The sequence below is a fragment of the Chiloscyllium plagiosum genome, chromosome 24 (genome assembly GCF_004010195.1).
Source record: "Chiloscyllium plagiosum isolate BGI_BamShark_2017 chromosome 24, ASM401019v2, whole genome shotgun sequence".
NCBI lineage: Eukaryota > Metazoa > Chordata > Chondrichthyes > Orectolobiformes > Hemiscylliidae > Chiloscyllium > Chiloscyllium plagiosum.
In genome coordinates, this window is record NC_057733.1 from 32,205,403 (window position 1) to 32,226,047 (window position 20,645).

Consider the following 20,645-nt stretch of genomic DNA (forward strand, 5'->3'; position numbering starts at 1 on the left):
AAGTCTTTTCCCTGGGGTCAGGGAGTCCAGAACTAGAGGGCATAGGTTTAGGGTGAGAGGGGAAAGATATAAAAGAGACCTAAGGGGTAACGTTTTCACGCAGAGGGTGGTACATGTATGGAATGAGTTGCTAGAGGAAATGGTGGAGGCTGGTACAATTGCAACATTTAAGAGGCATTTGGATGGGTACATGAATAGGAAGGTTTTGAAGAGATATGGGCCGGGTGATGGCAGGTGGGACTAGATTGGGTTGGGATATCTGGTCAGCATGGACGAGTTGGACCGAAGGGTCTGCTTCCATGCTGTACATCTCTATGACTCTATGACTCTTATTATGACACCAAAACAAAATGAATATATACATGACTAAGGTCCAAGGGAATTATATCTCAGTACAATGCTATTGGATTATCTAATTTATAATGCTTTAAGTCAATTTGAGTTAAGCAGATGTTACACTGCTTAACTCAAATTGACTCAACTCAAATTCCAAGAACTCCAACAATTATGCAACCAGCTTGTTTTCTTAATGTTTAAACCAACTTCAAAAAGGTCTGTAGCAGAATAATTCTTTTGATGTCTTGGAAACTTAACATTTCTTTCTCATCAGTTACACTGCAGCAAGTCACACCATCTCTGGATAAACCTACCTAAGCATGAGTTTGAAGAAATACCCAGTTCTCAATGACTTGGATGTGATTTTAAATCTTGGCTAAAGTGTCAGTAGGGAGACTTCAAATATTTACAAGGCTTGTTGACTAAGGGATGGATAAATTGAGTATGGTCCCTGGTCCTGAACAATTTGCTATGAACACAACTGGAAATAATTCTAGATCAATGACCATAAATAAGTGAGGAGGATAGCAGAGTCATAGAGTCCCAACACAGAAACAGACCCTTTGGTCCAACTTGTCTGTGCCAACCAGACATTCCAATCTGACCTTGCGCCACTTACCAGCATTTGCTCCATTTCCCTCTAAACCCTTCTAATTCATATACCCATCCAGATACCTTTTAAATGTTGTATTTGTGCTCACCTCCACCACTTCCTCTGGCAGCTTGTTCCATACTCGCACCACATTCTGCAAGAAAAAGTTACCCCTCAGGTCTTTTTTAAGTCTTTCCCCTCTCACCTTAAACCTATGCCCTCTAATTTTGATCTTCCGACTCTAGGGAAAAGACCTTGGCTTTTCACCCTATCCATGACCCTCATGATTTTATAAGCCTCTATAAGATCACTCTCAGTCTTTGATGTCCCAAGGAAAAAAAGCTCAAGTCTATCCAGCCTTTCCATATAACTCAAACCCTCCTGTCCCAGCAACAGCTTTGTAAATCTTTCCTGAACCCTCTCAAGTTTAACATGTTTCTTATAGAATAACGACCAGAATTGTATGCAGTATTCCAAAAGTGGTCTCACAAATGCCCTGTACAACAATAACATTACATCCCAACTCCTGTACCAATGAAAGCAAGTGTGCCTCACACCTTCTTCGCTAACCCCTCTACTTGCGACACCACTTTCAAGACTATATCAGAGTATGTTTCCAGAGAAAATTGGTGAGAAAAGGAGAAAATTAAAAGTGCAGGAGTGATGCAAAAGAAAATTGTTCATGTTACCAACATCATTGCCTCAATATTCCTAGGGTAAGAAGGCAAGACAAAAGAGAAAAGATAACCAAGTTTCTTAATCTTTGTTCGTATGCAGTTTCCTGTAGGGAATTCTGTTAAGAATAGATCTTGACTTTATACAATTATGTTAAATGATGTTGAGTCAGCAATACATTGTATAACTGTCCCAACTTTTATTTTCATTTTCAGATTATGCAATTAATCATAGTACCTTAACACTGAGGGATGGTTCACTATGTTTAAACAACAAGTCCCAAATATCCACAGTGCCATCCATTTTAGTTGTGAAGAAAACAGATGGCCTTACAGGGCTCCAACAACCATCTGTCAGGTTGGACATGTGGTATCTACGAAAAGAAAAATCAGAGGTTTGACCAATTAATTTTAAGCAATATTCTATTTTTTCACAGAGGTAAAACATCTGTAAGCATTCTTCTAGAGTATTATTGTAGCTCTGCCAGAATAGCTACTAAGTACAGCAAAACACCAGAACAAAGAGACTTAACCTACTCTGACAATTAATACATTACCATGTCTGTGATGGACCTTCTGCACCAAGATTTGTAATTGGGGGATTGCAATTTTCCCATTTCCAACCTGCAGGAAAGTAGCATACTGGTATGGTAACCCAAACTAGGTGTCCTGGGTACTCAGTAAACCTGGGTCTCAGTTTTAGGCTCAAATCATTTTGAAGATCCCTGAATATTTGAAGAATATTTTTCATTCCAATATTAAAACACTCATTAGAGATTTTTTTCCCTTCATGAACTTGACTCCTTTAGCCAATTTGGTGGCTTCCTCAGGCAGGTGGCAACCTAAGATGAACCCTATTGACATTGCTTCCTATTGCTTTACATGACCTTCCTCCAACCCTGTAAACTTTGACAGGGCCAGTGCAATACCAGTAACTGCTAGTAGTGGATCTAGGCACCAATGCTCAGAAAAAAAAAGAGGCACAGATTTTCAGACAAGTTTCATTCTTAATCGCCAACTCCCTCCACGCTACCTATAATTAACAAGATAATACTCACAGAATCAGAAAATATGTCTGGGTAAATTAATATTTATAAGGATTAATTATGATCACCTTTGTCATTTCCATTCATGTTTTTCATAAATCATGGTCATGTTTATCAAGTATGGATATGACTTGCACCCAAGTGGTTGATCTGTTTTCCACAGGAGCTACTTGTACTAAATCTAGGTAGCAATAGATGATAATATAATCGTCAGAGAAGAACAATTTTGGTCTTCAACTTGAAACATCAGCTGTCTCTTATGCAACCTTTAGTGGTATAACTGCATGAAGAATCTTTAAACTAAAGCAAAGTAACACTGCTATAGTTGACACTGTACTGGGAGGAAAACTGGCAGAACCAAAAACAAAGAATCCCTAGTAGAAACAGTTCACAGGCATTCATATTAAAATAATTTCAAATAAGATGACAGAATAATTTCTATACAAGGTTGCTGACTAACACCCTATACAAATTATCTTTTCAGAAGAGTGAATGAACAGCTCACAACTGTTCTAACACTATGAACATACAAAGTGAATTTTACAGGTCTGAAATAAAATTACAACTGATTTTCAACGTTCCTTCAATCCCGACATATCCAATTTAAAATAAACGACACTGGTTCCATAAATTATAACATTGTCCTTCCATCTCCTAAATCTAGTTTGAAAAGATGTCTCACTGACATTTTCCAGTGCTCACTTAAATTATGTTGGTCAATTACAACAAATTCCTTCTTGTAGTTATGGTTTAGCACATAAACATCACACCAGAAAACTACAGATTTCGGAGGTTGCTGATTCAGCATAGAAATAACTTAAAAGTTTGTCCAACTCCTTTTCAGCTTTCCTATTGTAACTGTTAAAAAGAAACTGTTCCAATCCCTAATCTGGTCAAAGTAACCTGAATCAACAACAAATCTATAACTGGTTATTGTTAAAAAAACCCCACATAATCTTAGATAAACTATAACTTACAATAACAACTGTTAGTTATCCTTTTTGTACTTTAATACCTTTCTCATCTCAAACCACTCTCTATTGTGTAAAAGCAACACTATAGTCCCGGATGTTGCAGTAACAAAATATCAGTGGGATACAGATCAAAATAGCCAAGCACAAACCAACAGTGGCTCCATATAACATTACAATGTCTTTTTCTTCCTAGTATTTGTACTCTTATTTCATGCAAATTTATACAGATCACAATGATGTCAGCTGTCCATAAAAAGTGTGAAATTTAGACCTGATTGGAGTAGCCAGTTTTCATTCAATGGAGAGAAACATTCACTGTAGCCTGAAATGATTGCCAACATCTATTTTAATGCAAAATAAGTGAAATGTAATCAAATCAACAACAGATTTGAATGTTGTTACTGAAGCCTAATTCAATCCCTTTGCTGACATGCCAAGTGTTGTCATAATGACTTTAGTACTGTATGGGTTTCTCACAATTTTAAGTTTGTTGAGTTGCTGTTTTACATGGCTTGTTATCTCAGGGTGCTGTATTTCTTTCAAATTTCACTCAGGCCTGTGTACTTAACAGATGTCGGCTAAGGAATACTTCGAACTGACTTAAAATTATCCAATTATGGAAATTACATTTGGAGCTGGTGGAGAAATGGCACTTTGTCGAGACAAATAAACTAGAAGTACAGGCTCTAGGGCAGCTGGTGGAATTGAAATTCAATTCGCGATTTTTGATAAGATTTGAAGCTCAGGTTGATGATAAGTGTTGTGGAGTAGAGTGGTGCTGGAAAAGTGTTGTGGGGAAAATCACCAGCCTTGGAGTCAGTCGGGGTTCAACGACAGAGTTTATTGTACCAGAAATATCAGAGCTCTGGGTAGAGAAAGACACCAACAGAACAGTGGTCAGCTGCAAGTCCTCTCTCAACCTGGAGCACATGTCAAGATACTTTTATACATTTTGTGATATAATAGGTCAGTGATGAGGTTATTATCTTTATAACATAGTTTATTGTAAACATTGCAGAATCGTTGATAGATTGTCAGTTCCAGTGCAGCCTTTGTTAATTTCAGTGTGGTTGTTGTCAGTTTCAGCGCAGACATTGTCAATTTCAGCATCTATGCGGAAGTCCATTACTGTAGTAATGGATGCTAATCGCTGTTCCTGAGAAGGACAATTACTGCAGCCCTAGCTATTAGTACTTTGTATTGAGTCCGTATCAAGCAGTTAGTATATTTATCAAAGACGTTGGCTGGATTCATGTGTATTCTCTCCCCCACCCACCTTAAACTAATCAACTAGGTTGACAGTGCATTGTGCTGGCATCCAGGTGGCCCCAGGCAATATCTGTATTTGCTCTGCTGTCTCTCTCCATATTGTGGTCTGGCAGCCTCATTGTGTGTCCATTTGCCTCGTGTCACCTACCCCATGCCATCTTCCACTTCATAAGTATGTAAGTCAGCTTGCTGAGCTGGAAGGTTTGCTTTCAGACATTTTGTCACCATGACTAGGTAACATCATTAGTGAGAGTCTCCAGTGAAGCACTGGTGGTATGTCCCATCCCTCTATTTATAGATCTTGGTTTCTTAAGGTGTGCGATGGTCATTTCTGATTTTTTTTTCCCAAGGGAAGGTAGATGGGCTCAAAGTTGATGGGTTTATTGATGAAGTTCTGGTTAGATGCCATGCCTCGAAGAACTCTCATGCGTAAATTTGTTTTGCCTGTCCTAGGATGTGTGTGTTGTCCCAATCAAAGTAGTGTCCTTCTTTGTTTGTATGTATGGAAACTAGTGAGAGTGGGTTGTGTTTTTTGTGGCTAGTTGGTGTTCATGTATCCTGGTGGCAAGTTTCCTGCTTGTTTGTCCAATGTAGTTTTTTTTTAAAACAGTTCTTGCATGGTATCTTGTAAATGAAGTTAGCTTAGCTGGTGGTATCTAATGGATCCTTTAGGTTCATTAGTCACTGTTTAAGTGTGTTGGTAGGTTTGTGGGCTACTGTGATGCCAAGGGATCTAAGTAGTCTGGAAGACATTTCTGATATGTCTTTGATGTAAGGTAATTTGGCTATAATCTTTGATTGCATTGTGTCTGCTTGTTTGGGTTTGTTTCCGATGAATCAGCAGATTGTGTTTATTGGGTATCTGTATTTCTTGGAAACGTTGTATAGATATTTTTCTTCTGTTTGTAGTTCTTGGTGCTGCAGCTCATTGAAATAAAACCTTGATGCAGCTCCGTTTGTGGGTGCTGGCTCGATTGCTTCTGAAGTTAAGTATTTGGTCTGTGTGCTCTTTTTTCTGTAGACACTGGTTTGAAGCTCTCTGTTAACTGTACATTCAACTGTCACAGCAAGGAATGGGAGTCTGTTGCCATTCTCTTCTCTTTTGTGAATTTTATGCCTGTCAGGATATTGTTGAAAGTGTATGTTTCCTCTAATTTGTTCTGTTTTGTGATGACAGGTTTAAAATTCACAATATTTTAGTTGTGGCCTCACCAAGGCCCTGTAGAACTTCAAAAACACATCCCTGCTCCTGTACTCAAAACCTTTCATAATGAAGGTCAACATACCATTTGCCTTCTTTACTGCCTGCTGCACCTGCATGCCTACCTTCAGCAACTGGTGCACAGGTCCTGCTGCATACACTCCTCTCCCAATTTACAGCTATTCAGGTAGTAATCTGCCTTCTTACTTTTGCTTCCAAAGTGAATAACCTCACATTTATCCAAATTCTAATGCATCTGCGATTGAATTGCCCACTCACCCAACCTGTCCAGATCATGCTAAAGCATTTCTGCATCCTCGTCACAGTTCACCCTTCCACCCATGTGGTATCATCTGCAAACTTTGAGATGTTACATTTGTTCCCTCATCCAAACCATTAATATATATTGTGAATAGCTGGGGTCCCAGCACCAATCCTTGTGGCATCCCACTAGCTACTGCCTCCAATTTGAAAATGACCCATTAATTCCTACTCTTTGTTTCCACTCTGCCAACCAATTTTCTATCTATCACAATACACTTCCCCAATCTTATGCAATTTAATCTTGCACAATAATCTTTTGTAAGGGACTTCGTCAAACACTTTGTGAAAGTCCAAATATACCACATCGACTGGCTCCCCATTGTCAACTCTCTACTAGTTACATCTTCATAGAATTCCAACAGATTTGTCAAGCATGAATTCCCCTTCATAAATCCATGCTGACTGTGCCTGATTCTGCCACTGTTTTCTAAATGTTCTGCTATAAAGTCCTTGATAATGGAAATTGAGAATTTTCTTCACTGCTGATGTTAGGCTTACTGGTCTATAATTCCCTGGTTTCTCTCTACCTCCCTTTTTGAATACTGAAGTAACATTACCTACCCTCCAATCTGCAAGGACTCTTTCAGAGATTATAGAACCCTGGAAGATGACCACAAATGCATCCACTATTTCCAGAACCATTTCAATATGCTGAGAATTTCATTGTCTCAGCATATTGCAATTTTACCACACAGTGAATAACCTTAACATGCAATTAAAAAACTTTGTTAACTTTTATTTGCAGTGACTAGTTACGTTGTTCTACAAATGGTGGAATTTAGAAGCTGTAAACTGACACTGCATGAATGGTAACAAGCAGCATAAGCGAAGCAATTTAGAGGAATTAAGGCACTTTCTCACTTTTTAAATATCTACCTGCGTTAGTTATTCTGAGATATGAAGAGACAAGAATTTTGGAATATTCCAGTGGAGCAAGCAATGTTCATAAGGTGTTGAGCAGCTGCCTTATTAGAGGTTGACTAAGATAAATAATCAAACTACAGCCATTCTAGATGCTTCAGTAAAATGAATTTAAATTAGGTGAATAATTGCAGCTGAAACCTACAATAGAAACTCCAAACAATCAACATTATCATGCTACAAATGACCAGAGTATAAATGAAAATCTGCAAGAAATAAACTATAAAAATTACATGTAGACAATAAATGAAAAACAGATTAGCACACAGATGGATAAAACGTAAAATATTTACCAGTTGTCCCCTTCGCATATTCATGTCATTTCTAATCTCCCCTTTAACAGTACTTTATATCACTGTTTAGTTGTTACTGATGTCTGATCAATAAAAGCAATACACTCACAGACATCGGATAAAGCCAAGATAAAATCAAATAATATGTTGTTGATTTAATTTTCCATCTTTCCTGCACAAGTGTTGCTTGGACCACCTCCTAGAAAGCTCCCTTTCAGGATCATCTAACTTATGTTAAGTTTCATACCTACAAAATTTCAAAGTTGAGATTAAGAATTGAGAAAATAAGACCATTGTTTAGTATAGAGTGCAGCAGTGCTGTCAGAAAACATTCCATGTGCCTTAAGCTTAGTATATTTTGTTTATAGTTTAGCAAATAAAATGCTATGTACATCACTAAAAGAGTAAACATAAATCAAGAACTAAAACACAATTAGTGCAAATAAATAAAACATCCCTTTGTTACAAAAGTGTGCAATTCAGCCATGTCCACATCAAGTAAGTGTATTAATGTTGAGGTCGAGACATCGTATTAAATAAGCTTATGCATATGTTAAATTAAAAGGCAATGATTCAAGGGATTGAAGACTTTCTTTCTGTTAAATATAAAATCTAACAGATTATTCTCTATACAACATAAAGCTGCACTGCTAAAGGGAGTGACCTTTCTTCAAGACACAGCTAGAGTGGTTAGTTGATGCCACCGTCTGGTGGACTTGTAAATGCAAGCACCATTTGAGTATAACTCTGGCCTGAGTTGCTGCTGTAATATCCAGGGCTCCATTCCAACACTTGGAGAACAGAGGTACCAGTGCTCCTCTCCAAACCGGTTCATGATCCTATAGGCCCTACTTAGAAAAATGATTTTCATTTATATTTAAATAATATGTTGGTCCAGACTGCTAGCCTAGCCTTGATACACTTTGCAGAGGGCATTTAATATGCTGGTTTTCTTGGAAGATTCTAGAGTGGGAACTTCTTGTCCTCTGTTGCATTATTTCCTTTTTAAAAGACAAACACAGGCTTGGTCCTTGAGAAGTCAATCCAGAAACTTATAAATAATGGATATATGAAGCAACCATCCCTTTGTTGGTTTCTCATCAAGGCACATAAGAAAATTATGGAACCTCCTGGGGACTTTCAGTCTGGAAAAGCTTTTGCACAAATTATCATTTTCCAAACACAACAGTCTATTTATAATATCATGCATAAATGCAATTATCGGAACTTTTTTTCTATTACTCCATATCATGAATTTTACTCACTTAGTCGATATAATGCACGAGTCCCGGAGGTCCTCAGACCAAACGCGGGCTGTCCAGTCCCCAACTGTTAGAAAGTTCTTTGGGTAAAAAGGATTTCTCTGGACAGCATAGACTGGACCATGATGGCCACTGAAGGTAGACACAATCTTCTCAGCAGGGACTTTTCCTTTTCGATTTCCTAATATTACGACACCTTGTTCTGTCCCTACCATAAATTTGGTTGGCTATAGAGGTAAAGCAAGATTCAATAACAATAGATTAAAACTTCAATTTCATCAAGCTTTAATTTTTTTCTACTGTTCCAAATGTACCTAATAAAGTCTGGTAATAAAATAACGTAAGAACAATTGTATGAAGAACACCACTTTTCTTTAACACTTGCTACAAATTTTATTTTTATGCTTTTAAAGGTGAAACAACTTAAATAGTACAGCAAAATGAAAAGTTATTATTCCCAGACAATCTGAATTACATAACTTTTTAAGAGCTTAGTGCTTTCTTCATTTGTTGACTCCTATCATAGCTTATGCTATAACTTCATAGCACCAAAATATTTTCAAATGAGGATTGTACTTTAGAATTAGCAGCAAAAAGGACTCCAAATTTTCATATTAAAAAATCCATTCATAGTTTCAGATTGAATAATACAACAAGAGACTCATCGAATCCCTACAGTGTGAAAGCAGGCCATTCGATACGTCGAATCCACACTGAAAAGCATCCCAACCCCTACCTTATCCCTACACTTCCTAGTGAAGAGACCCTCACTATTATTCTTTTATTTTTCTCCATTTTTTTGGTGGAACTGCAAGTCGAGATTAAAATTTGCCGAACTTTGAAGAGCTGCATGTTTTAAAAGAGAAGAAAACAAAACACTGATGTTTGTTATTGGTGGTTGGCCTGGAAGAGAATTCAACTTAATTACTAATCTAAGGAACACTGTAGTCAATCCAGCATCGAGTACTGGCATGCCCAGAATTGGCAGCTGGTTGGATGTTGAATTGGTTAGTCAGGGGAGGACAGATGCTGACCAGCTAACCACAGAAAATATTGATTAAAAGAAGAGAAAAAGAGAAAACCCATTTTGACTGGTTTTGGCAGGTGCAGAGTAATTTTGGAAGTTTCAGGACTGGCTGCTGTCTTTCACCAGCTGTAGTCTTTTTTGCCCAGTTAAAGAATTTTTGAATGTTCTGAGAAAAGAATCCCAGTCAGTAAGAAATAATTAAATACTTCTGGAACTCTACTGAATCTGTTTGCATTCAGCAGTGACTTTGAAATTAGATATAATTACGTGCCTGTAAAAATTAATTATCCAAGGATTGCATGAAGGCTTGTCATCCCTTTTTGAAACTGTTTAATTTTACTGGTCGCAGCATGGTACTGACTATTGTCAACCAGCTTGCACTTGCAAAACTAACATATAATGTCCAGCATTAGAAATGATAATGCATTTGGACAACATTTGCTTCATACCACCTGAATGTGCAAGAATTATGTTGACAGCAAATGTATGATTGACAGTCGGTCTTGCAGCATGGCACACTTGTGTGTACTGGAAACATGTCCTGCCATTCACTGTTTCATTTCTTGTGGCAATACTCTATTCTGAGTTCGGCTATATATCTAAATCAGAGTGCACTCTCCCCTCATGCAGTATTAAATACTAATTTTCCCTTTAAATAGTATCATTCCAAATTATTCTGATTAGCACAAGATGAAAAGATTCACAAGATTTGACAAAACATTTTTCAGTAATATTCAAGTTTTTGACTACCAAACTGAGAGGCTATTTATACAAGGATATTTCCTTCATTACTGTAGGACCTTGTGACACTAAAGCATGGCTTTGAGACAAAGTACTATGATAGTTACCATGGTGCTTTCAAACTCCAGCGAAACAGCTCCATATGCAATATCCGGATCATCTTTCTTTGAAACGTCCAGAATGAGTCTCTCTACAGGTTCACTCAATTTCCGGATATCCCACCACAGTACCTACAGACATTAGACCATAATCTAATAATCTTGTTCTTACCACTGGATGCCAATAATTTATATTATATATAATATATAGCCAATAATAAACAATGCTTTTGAGTTTTAGCAAATTTTACCACAAAATTAATTTAGAGTGACACAATGTACTGAGAGAAAGAATTTATTAAGTAAATAACTTTGACTCCGTGCACTTTCACCAATTCGGAGCAGTTCCAAATGCCTCATAGTAAATAAAGTGCATCAAATGTTTACTTTGTTAGACAGTAGGAAGACAAGGTAATCAGTTTCATGTATAACAATAGCTATCAGATAATAAATTGATAACTGTTATCGGTGGTGTTGGTTATGTGTTGGGGGGAGGGGAGGTCGCATCCCAGAGATATTAGGTCAGGGTCTCTGGTTCGGGTTTGAGAGAGCCAAGTACGGAATCAATTGCTTAAACACTCAGGAGTTGGACTTTTCTCGAGTAACTAGTTACTTAATTTCATCAAAGCCTTCAGCACTCTGATTTAAATATGACTTTCAGAGGGGTCCAAGTGTAGAGGAATTGTCCAGCGAAATCTTCAATTTCCCAGGCAAATCTTTTGGAGTTTGCTACACTGGGGATTCCACACACAACTCCAAGCTATGCTGGAATAACGTTTGTCTGGCCATCACAAGAATCCATGCCAATGTTTAAACTCTCCTGCCAGTTCAGATTTGTTGCACTCTGGTAGACTGAGAAAATGACAGTCGCAACACACCTTGTAACTCTTTCCATTCTGATCTACTTAACCTACATGTTTCAAAGAAAAGGCTGGAAGTTATTGATTGTGATAATAAAGAGCTTACTATCTCTGTTCAAAGAATTGAAGAAAAGGTAATTGAATACAGGAGTTCGGAGATCATTTTGTAGCTGCACAGGACAGTGGTTAGGCCACTTTTGGAATACTGCATCGAATTTTGGTCTCCCTGTTATAGGAAAGATATTGTTAAACTTGGAAGGGTGCAGAAAAGACTTACAAGGATGCTGCTGGGGTTGGAGGGTTTGAGCTTATAGAGACAGGCTGAATTGACTGGGTCTATTTTTCTTGAAGACTTGGAGGCTGAGGGGTGGCCTTATTGAAGTTTATAAAATCATTAGGGGCATGGATATAGTGAATAGCCAAGGTCTTTGCCCCAGGGTAAGGGTGTGCAAAAGTAGAGGGCTAACGTTTAAGGTGAGAGGGAAAAGATTTCAAAGGGACTTAAGGTTGAACTTTTTCACGCAGAGGGTGGTGCATGTATGGAATAAACTTCTAGAGGAAGTGGTAGAGGCTGGTACAATTACAATATTTGGATGGGTACATGAATAGGAAGGATTTAGAGGGATATGGCCAAATGCTGGCAAATGGGACAAGATTAATTTAGGATATCTGGTCAGCATGGACAAGTTAGACCAAAGGGTCTGTTTCCATGCTGTACATCTCTATAACCCTATTAAGCCTTTTTTTTTGTCAACCAGTAATTTCTATTAAATATTGCTATTGTGTGTGGGATGACAACAATAATAATGAATTGAAGTCTTGTGGTGCACTGGTAGTGTCCCCACCTCCAGGCAAGGAGATCTGCAATCAAGTCCTACAAATCCCAAAAGTATTTTATAACAAATCAGAACTGGTCGACTAAAATAATGACATTGATGAATTTTGAAAGTTGGGTTTCATCCCTCTAAACACAAAACCTTTCTTTTTTATGTTGATGAGATTGTGAAAGAAGCTCGATCCCATCAACAAGTGTTAATATTGAATGAAGTAGAAAGTTCTTAAGACTGAATTCCACATGTTAATTACAATAATTTTCAATCTCACACATGGTCACCACTCTGATTTCTATAAAGCTTTATAGACTGTATGATGTAGAAAGAAAAGTTATTTCCTAAACATTTTAAGTTAATATTTCAAATTGCTACACTATTTGCAGCTGTTGAATTTTACTGCACAGTGAAAAGTTTGTCATTATACTTTATTTTTATGTTGTGAATTGAAATGCCCAAAATTCTAAATTTGTCATCGCTGATCCTTCAGTTTTCTCTCCAAAATTACTTTACTGCATATATGGTCTCCCCCTTTTTGTCCTGATAACTTCTACATTTAGCATAAGAAATCAATGTACTTCAAACCATTAATTAAATCCCTCATGAATGAATTACAATGAAAAGCTTTAGATTAAAAACTGAAGGCCAAATTCCCTTGTGATTGTCTAGCTAGTTCCAGTGCACTAATGGGGCAACCACAACAGCTTTGTGTGGCAGGAAAACTGGCTCTCTCTACAAATAAAGGAATAGATGATGCACATTTATCTTCCTTCTGCAGATACCTGTCCATCAGAAGCAGCAGAAAAACATTCTGTTCCCGTCTTAGATTGCAACCAAATAATCTTGTACACAGGATCCCGATGACCAACTTCGATTGTTGGAATTTCAACCGCCTGACTTCCTTTCCGTGTATCCCAGTATCCTTTACAGCAGAAATAAAATATGGATATTTAGCAGTACAGCTAATGCTGGAGACCTCATTTGATGTTAGTTTTGTAACAGTTGTATAAAGAAACATCCCACGTAAGTAATTACTGTTGCGTTCTTTTCTAAATAATTAAGTTCTCAATATTTTATCCTAGCCTACTCTGTCTTAGGTGAAAAAGATTTGGATCTTTTGTTCACAACCCTTTAAGTGAATAACTTTCTTATTTCAATCTAAATGGCTAACCACTTGTTCTGAGACTGTGATCCCAAGCTGTGGACTCTCCAGCATGAGGGCAACAGTCTCGTAGCATCGAGCTTTTAAGTTATCTAGGGATTTTATATCTATCAACAAGATATTTTCTAATTTTTCTAAGTTCCAGATACCATAATCTTAAAGATTCCTGCTATAATTTGCCATAATATTCAGATTTGCAGCAACTGTATGTTTACAGTTACTTTTGCCTAATCCATTAGTAGTTGCAGGAACTACATGGTTTGTTATTGTTGTTAATTTAACCACACTTTTCCTGGTTTCTTTCCCTCTTTAAATTCAATTTTATGTAAGAAAAGGAATTTGTTTTTAAGACACCACCTATTTCTAGCTTATGAATCCTTGAAATGTGACACAAAATCAGAACACAGGTGACCTCCCACTCAACGACAACTAGCTCTTTTATTTTCAAAATACAGCTCATACAAAGTAGTGCCAAAAGCATTTTGATAAATTCCTAGATTAGTTTAGAAATTCCTGTTCCAAAAACTGTGAATTGTGTAATTTCTAGAACTTGGAAGTTAATCAAAATTGGAACATTGCTGAATATTGCAAGCATTGACACACTGAGATTGTGGTATTCACTTACTGACCCATTTGTCCATTGTAACAGCCTCCAGCCAGAATGTGAGAATCTTTTGGGTTGTACTCCAGACACAGAAGAGGAGATACTGGCTTTATTACCATTTCATGCTTACTTGTATTTTCTGCAGAACAAAAATTGGATTAAATATGGATTCCTGTAACATAATTACTGCATCACAGAATTATAATTAAACCATACATTTTTAGACAAACCACATATCAATTACATAGAACATAGAACAGTGCAGGCCCTTCGACCCCGATGTTGTGCCAAACATTTATCTTAATCTAAGATCAACCTAACCTATACACCCCTCAATCTACTGCCGTCCATGTGCTTGTCAAGCAATCACTTAAATGTCCCTAATGTTTTTGACTCTACTACCAGCATAAAGCATGATAACTTCCATTTCGAATTATGCCATGTGGATAAATGGTCTGATATTTCCATCTAGAAGAAAAAAAAACCTCTCATCTAATGCCACACTTGCATACCTACCAAAGGCAAGTTATAGGATGACAAGGACATGTTTGTTGGAGAAGGCTCTTCAGGGAATGAAATGTAACTAAATTAAGATGAAAGGGGAAAGATACCAAAAACTGTCACAACTGGCTTAAAGTAAACTAAAACAATTAACTGGAGTTTCACCTTCAACACCATTAATGACTTCTCATATAATGAAGAAGCCTGTATCCACTTGCAGCAAGATCAGGACAACATTCAGGCTTGGGTTGCAAAGTGAGAAGTGCAAAAAGGTAGTTCACCACCTCCCCAAGAGTAAATAGGTATGTGCTACAAATGCTGGCCTAGCCTGTGACACCCACATACCATGTTTTTTTTAAATTAATTCACAGGTTTGCGATCCACATTCCTGGTGTGACACGCTATGGTCATGTTTTTGATACATTTCCTGCTTATTCTAGGAACTGCAGATATGACTATTACACAAAGTACAACCTACACACTAGTTTTGAGGCAGTGATCCCTGATTGTGTAGTGAACCAGGTGGATCTCATTGATTATGAGATCCTTGATTGGCTCAGGTGAACAACCCAAATCAGGAAGCCCTGACTGACCAATATAAACAGGGGAGTTTAAAAAAAAGGGAAAAAAAGAAAAACATGAAAAAAAAAACAGGGAATTTAGAATCTTCTCAGTTCAGGGACTGACGCTGAGCTGGCTGCCCCCAAAGGCAAGTTATACAGACAGTGTATGCTCTAGGTTTTTGTTTTTGACCTTATTCATTTGTGAGGAAAAAAATATAAACAGGGGATTTAAAATCTCCTCGGTTTAGGGGGCTGACTTAGAGCTGGCTGGTCATAGCTAGTGTACTGTGCATGAGTAAATAAGGGGTGACTTCATGACAGGATATTGGCCTTTGTGCAGTTATTTCAGTGGTAACAGGAGAAAACAGTATGTGCCCGAAGAACGTTTGCTCATAACAGTCATCTTGGAGTTGGGGTAAGCATTTCTGGCATCATGGCTTTATTTGGGAAGCTTCACTCATTTGATTCTGCTGTTGGAAACTGGACTCAGTATATGGAAAAAATGTGGTATTTTTTTCCAGGCAAATAACATTGGGGCAGAAGAAAAGCAACGAGTAATCCTTCTGACTGCAACCTGACCTACAACATATTTGGTTATAAAGGGGCTTAACTTTTCCAGAGGCACCCATATTTGTGAGAATGGCTGGGTAAACCCTGGACTTTGTTACATGTCGACAATGCCGGTCCTTTCACGGGCTCAATGTTCCCAGTCATTGTGGATACCCATTCAAAATGGTTGGACCTGCTTAAAGTTTATGTGGTAAACGCAGGGATGACAATTAAGAAGGTGTGAGCAGCATTCACGATACACAGACTCCCAGAATTATTGGTCACTGACAGTGGTACGTCATTTACCATCAGGGAATTTGAATATTTCCTAAAGTTGAATGGCATTTGGCACATAAGGACAATGCCATACCATCCATCGTCCAATGGCCTGGCAGAAGAACAGTCCAAACGTTGAAGGCAGGCTTAAAGAAGTGGCCTACAGTGTCAATTGATACCAAACCATCCTATTTCCTGTTCATTATAGGACCACCCCTCACACAACAACAGGAATAGCTCCAGCAAAGTTGCTGATGGGGAGAAGAATCCACAGTGGGGGTGGTTTGTGCAACGGTAACAGGAATGCCAGTGCGGGTCGCGTGTCTCCTCTAAGTGACAGAGACAATTGAATTGGGTGGACAGGTTTGGCACCAGAACCATGGAAATGGCCCCGTATGGGTACAAGGTGAGGTTGATGCAAGGTCAGATCTTTTGACATACAAAGTTCAGATAGGTGAGGTGGTCCTGAACAAATATGATTCAACTGAAACCTGTTATCTCACAAACAGGGCAGGAGCAAAATATACCTGGCCCCTCAGAACAGCCAGAAGGCCTGTCAGAAACTGTAGGTTCTCCCTCTCCATCTAATGTTGAGGAAACTGTAGAGTCTGAGATGGATGGAGCCTCGATACCATTACTGCTATAAGGAGGAGGAGGAAACTCTTCCAAGATGTTCTGGATGCAAGAGACGGGCTATAGTCTGGTACACACCGCGTGTGTCAGAGTCCGAGTCAGAGGAACCGGAGCTGGGGTGAAAACATCGCTGGAAAAGATACAAGAGAAAGACCAGGCCTACATCCCTGGACTAAGTAGGGGAAGGATGTTGTGATTGGAACCAGGTGGATCTTGTTGATTATGAGATCCTTGATTGGGGTTAACCTAAGCTAATCAGGAAACTCTGGCTGACCAATATTAACAGGATGTTTAGAATCTCCTCAGTTTGGGGGACTGACTCCGAGCTGGCTGGCCACAGCAGTGAACTGTGTACATGTAAATAAAGGATGACTCAGTGACAGAATACCGGGCTCTGTGCAATCATTTCACATTGCCATAAATGTATGATAATTTTCTTAAGTTAATCAAGAAGGACGGCAGCCCAGCAACTGAGATAAGAGACTACAGAAAACAACACTAAATAAGTAACAAAAGGCAAGCTATAAGTTTGATTTTCTCTTTTAAGGCAAATAGCTTATAATTAAGTTATTAACAATTAAGTTATTCAGAACATGGAATCTTGTTTCTTGCCAACAGTCAGAAGAAAATTGTGAAAATATACTGAAATATTTTTTCAGTTATATTACCCTGTGCACTTCTGAAGGAAGGATGAAAAGGACTAAGTTGATAGATGATTAGAGACTGGTTTTCACAAGTTTATGGACCAAATGATTGCTGTATTTCAGCATTAGCAGGACATGTAGCAGTACACCTGAGACAAGCCATTCAAATTTAATTGTGCATGGCCCATGTCAACGCAAATTAAGAACATAGTCTGCTTTCAACCTCTCCACATTTGTGCCTTCTGCAATTTTTCAAATTTTGGATTGGAAATCTTACTCAATGTTCATCAGAAAATTGCATTGGTAGAGTTTTGCTTAAATTGTTCATTGGTTTTTCTCACTCTCCCACAGAAGATTGTGTGTTTAGGGAGTGTGTTATTAGTAGGGCACATTACACTGTGCTTTTGTAGGATTCAATGGATTCATTTTTCCCCATTCTTTTCATCATTTCATCTCAACTTCCAATTTAGTGTACATGTTGACTGGCAACTCTCAAAATTCAGGTCAATTGTGGGTTTCTTGATTCAAGTAACTAGCACAATAAATTTGTAACCACTTGGTGAGATCTACTTGAATTGTAATGCTAATGAGACATTATGTTTTAAATGGCGTTATTCAGTGTACGCATTCATTTGTCAGTGTTTAAAACTTGCTCTCTCGATTTCTCTGTATAGCTTAGTGAATAATATTCCAAAAGTTCTTTAATTAAGTTCTAAGAAAAAAAGACTAATGACCATTCTACAATACATTATTATGAATTACCCATGTCCCAGATGTATGATTCATAACTCATATTGTCAGCAGCTCTTTGAAACTCCAGACAACAATAAGAAATTGCCAGTTTTCGCCCTTGATCTGGATGCCATGAGAGATGAGACACTGTCCGCTTAATTTCATTGGGGTCACTAATAAATGAAACAAAGATGATGCAATTGGTTTTCATTGCATAAATTCTGAGAAAATATTCTAAAATAAATTATAATTACGCCACATATTTATTTCTGCAGCAGTCTGCTTTTAGGTTATCTTACATTAATGCACATAAAATTGCCACTTTAATGCAAAAAAAAAGCCTGTTGATCTAAGATTTTGTTTTCAAAGCAATACAGTAACATTTAGAAACGTATGTAAAGCATAGGTTTTATGATCATCTTTTACAACCTGAACAATTTTTGTTCTATTTCCAGTGTCTCCAGGGCTGCTCAATCCTACCAGTGTGATTAAACAGCAGGATGTCGGGGGGGGAGGTTGATGGATTCAAGACGGCAGCGACACAATAGGTCTGCCTTGCTGAGCTCAGCACCAGAACCCAGACAACATGCCTGTAGCTGTCACTTCAGCCTCTGCGATCTGTGAAGCAGAGCCTGGTCTTGGAGTTTGTGAAACTCCGAGAGAAGACTGATTCAGTGAAGGAGGAGACCCTGGCCAGGCCTCAACCAATCTCGGTCATGCTGCAAAAGCATGACCAAGAGATCCAGCCTCTTGGGCAGTGTGTCATGGAGGTGGAGCAATGGGCCACAGCCTCTGAAGCTGCAGTGGAATCCTTGACGGGTCGATCAAGGCCCTGGAATGATGGGTACGGGCCTTGGAGGAGAAGGTCGATGACCTCAAAAATAGAGGCCATTGGAAGAACATCTGTCTGGTGGGCCTTCCGGAATGGGAGGAGGAAGGCCAGCTCGTCAGCTTCTTGGAGCAATGGCCCCCACAGTTTTTGAAGCTGGCAGTCGTGGCAGGCCGGGTGCAAAGTCGAGTGGACCCACCGGGTTGCAGCGCACTGGCCTGGATCAGACCAGCACCCCCACCAAGTCCTAGTGCGACTCCAGCACTATAGAGGTAAGCAAATGATGCTGGAAGCTGCTAGACCACTGGGGAAGGATCCACAGGCTCTGATATACAAAGATTCATGAATTATGCTTTTCCAAGACTTTTCTGCAGTTGTGATGCACAAGACGAAGGCTTTTGATGAGGTAAAAAGGCTGCTGAGGGACTTGAATATCCAATATTCTGTAAGATGTCTGTTTTGACTCACCAGAAAAGGCAAAGGACTTCCTGGATGCTTTAAAAATAGACTGGCTGACTTGAATAATATGGATAATAATGTTTAGTTTGTTTTTTTTTTACTGTTTTCACTTGGTGTGATATGAGTGGGGTTGGGGTTCTTCCTCCTGGGGGGGGGGGGGGGGGGTGGTCACGGAGTGTTTTGGATGGCTGTGGCTAGCCATTCGTTTAAACGGTGCACCTGGAAAGTTAAGGGGAGTCATTCACCAATTAAGAGAAGAAGATACTTTCAGGCCTTAGAAACGACAGGGTTGATGCAGCCTTGCTGCAAGAAGCACTTTTAACTGATAACGAGCACTTGAGGTTGCAGCAGGGAGGGTTCGGAGAAGTGTTTTTCTCATCCTTTAATTCGAAAAGTAGAGGAGTTGCTATACTCAACCAGAAGAATCTCCCAATTCAACTGTTAGACCAAATTAAGGATGAATATGGGCAGTTTACGATTCTTAAATCTTTAGTACACAGAGGAATATAGGATTTTGAATGTATATTGCCCCCCCCCACTAGCACATCCCCTCAAATTTTTAACAGATGTGCTTTCCAGGTTGATGGCCCTTGGGGCGCATTATACAATTATAAGGGGAGCCTTTAATCATCTTACTGACCCTGATGTGGACAGGATGCCTAGGGGCCCTCGTGGGTATGTCCCCGCAACCCAGGCAGTTGGTGGACCTGAACAAGAAGCTGAGGTTGGTGGATGTATGGAGATGTCTTCACCCCGAAGGTAGGGATTTCATTTTTTTCTCTAATCCACATAAGTGCTATACTAGAATTGACATGTTTATTGTCCCATCAACCTTTTTGAATTCAGTGCTGTTTTGCAGAATAGGGAACATAACAGGATGTACATGTATTTGGAATGGCAAGGACTGATTCGGGATAGTCAACATGGCTTTGTGCGTTCATGTCTCACAAACTTGATTGAGTTTTTTGAGGAAGTAACAAAGGATTGATGAGGGCAGAGCAGAAGATGTGATCTATATGGACTTCAGTAAGGCATTCGACATGGTTCCCCATGGGAAACTGATTAGCAAGGTTAGATCTCATGGAATACAGGGAGAACTAGCCATTTGGATACAGAACTGGCTCAAAAGGTAGAAGACAGAGGATTGTGGTGGAGGGTTGTTTTTCAGACTGGAGGCCTGTGACCAGTGGAGTGCCACAAGGATCGGTGCTGGGCCCTCTACTTTTTGTCATTTACATAAATGAT

General features: G+C 38.8%; 1 protein-coding gene across 3 annotated transcripts in view; it reads right to left on the reverse strand.

The window, feature by feature from the left end:
* Window positions 1-20,645, reverse strand: part of dnai2b (dynein, axonemal, intermediate chain 2b) — a 70,830-nt gene that overhangs the window by 21,540 nt on the left and 28,645 nt on the right. For all 3 annotated transcript variants that reach the window (XM_043714739.1, XM_043714738.1, XM_043714737.1), the window contains exons 5-10: window positions 18,143-18,285; window positions 14,240-14,353; window positions 13,231-13,370; window positions 10,768-10,890; window positions 8,896-9,119; window positions 1,841-1,976 (exon numbers count right to left, since the gene is read on the reverse strand). In XM_043714739.1, the coding sequence (XP_043570674.1) occupies window positions 1,841-1,976; window positions 8,896-9,119; window positions 10,768-10,890; window positions 13,231-13,370; window positions 14,240-14,353; window positions 18,143-18,285 (880 nt within the window). The remainder of the gene's footprint in view (window positions 1-1,840; window positions 1,977-8,895; window positions 9,120-10,767; window positions 10,891-13,230; window positions 13,371-14,239; window positions 14,354-18,142; window positions 18,286-20,645) is intronic.